The sequence below is a fragment of the Austrofundulus limnaeus genome, unplaced genomic scaffold, assembly GCF_001266775.1.
Source record: "Austrofundulus limnaeus strain Quisiro unplaced genomic scaffold, Austrofundulus_limnaeus-1.0 Scaffold7728, whole genome shotgun sequence".
NCBI lineage: Eukaryota > Metazoa > Chordata > Actinopteri > Cyprinodontiformes > Rivulidae > Austrofundulus > Austrofundulus limnaeus.
The window spans coordinates 1-834 of record NW_013960130.1 but is presented as its reverse complement, the minus strand read 5'-3'; the positions used below and the strand labels follow the sequence as shown (position 1 = coordinate 834).

Here is an 834-nt window from a genome sequence, read left to right as displayed (position 1 = left end):
CACCAAGACCATGGGGTAACTGTAATATCTTACTGCCCATCCGTGGATGTTTTTTTATTCCAAATAAAGGACGACAATTCACTATTTGGCAGCCAGTTTATGTCTATTTTATCCCAGCTTTAACACACAGAGAGCTGTATTTAATTTACAAAAATTCCAATATAGTTGATTTTGGCTGTGTTTTTGAGGCGGGAATCTTCATAGCAACCTCTTATCTAGCAAAATGCTGCCACTGTGTTGTAGCTAATAACTCAGTGGAATCATTAAATGTCTGTTTTCTCTTCTTCTGATTTGTGTCTCAGTACCTGAACAAGCAGGTGGAGCTCCTCCGGCAGGTGAACGAACAGCACGCTAAAGTTTACGAGCAGCTCGACGTGTCCGCCCGTGAGCTGGAGCAGAGCAACCAGAGGCTGGTTCTGGACAACAGGATGGCTCAGCAGAAGATCCAGGGGTGAAAACAACGAGTTATTTTTATTTCTAGCCACAGATTTCCTTCCTGTCAGCTTTATGGGACTTGTTTTTTTCCACACAGGTTAGCAGAAACGGTGGAGCTGCTGCAGACGCAGGTGGAGGACCTCCAGCAACAGGTGGAGGAGCTGAAGCTGAGCCCGTGCTCGTCCCGAACGTCTCCGGACGGAGAGAAATGTTTTCCTCGCGGCTCTCAGAGCGTTTCCTGCCTACAGGAACTGCAGGACTCGCTCAGGTGAGGACGCAGAAAACACAACAGATTGTTTCAGGTCAAATATAAAGGCTTCATAAAATGTTTTAAAGGGAACCTAAACTGGATGTAACAGTAGATATTATTTGATGAATATTTACTTCAACTATAGTTAA

The 834-nt window shown here is 44.6% G+C and overlaps 1 protein-coding gene across 1 annotated transcript; it reads left to right on the top strand.

Moving 5' to 3' along the window:
* Positions 1-302: 302 nt before the first annotated feature.
* Positions 303-703, top strand: LOC106512518 (cerebellar degeneration-related protein 2; the record flags this gene model as incomplete). The annotated part of the gene is given in 2 exon segments (XM_014001119.1): positions 303-451; positions 533-703. Coding segments are annotated over 2 exon segments (320 nt in total), but the record flags the coding sequence as incomplete, so codon positions are not given.
* Positions 704-834: the final 131 nt, after the last annotated feature.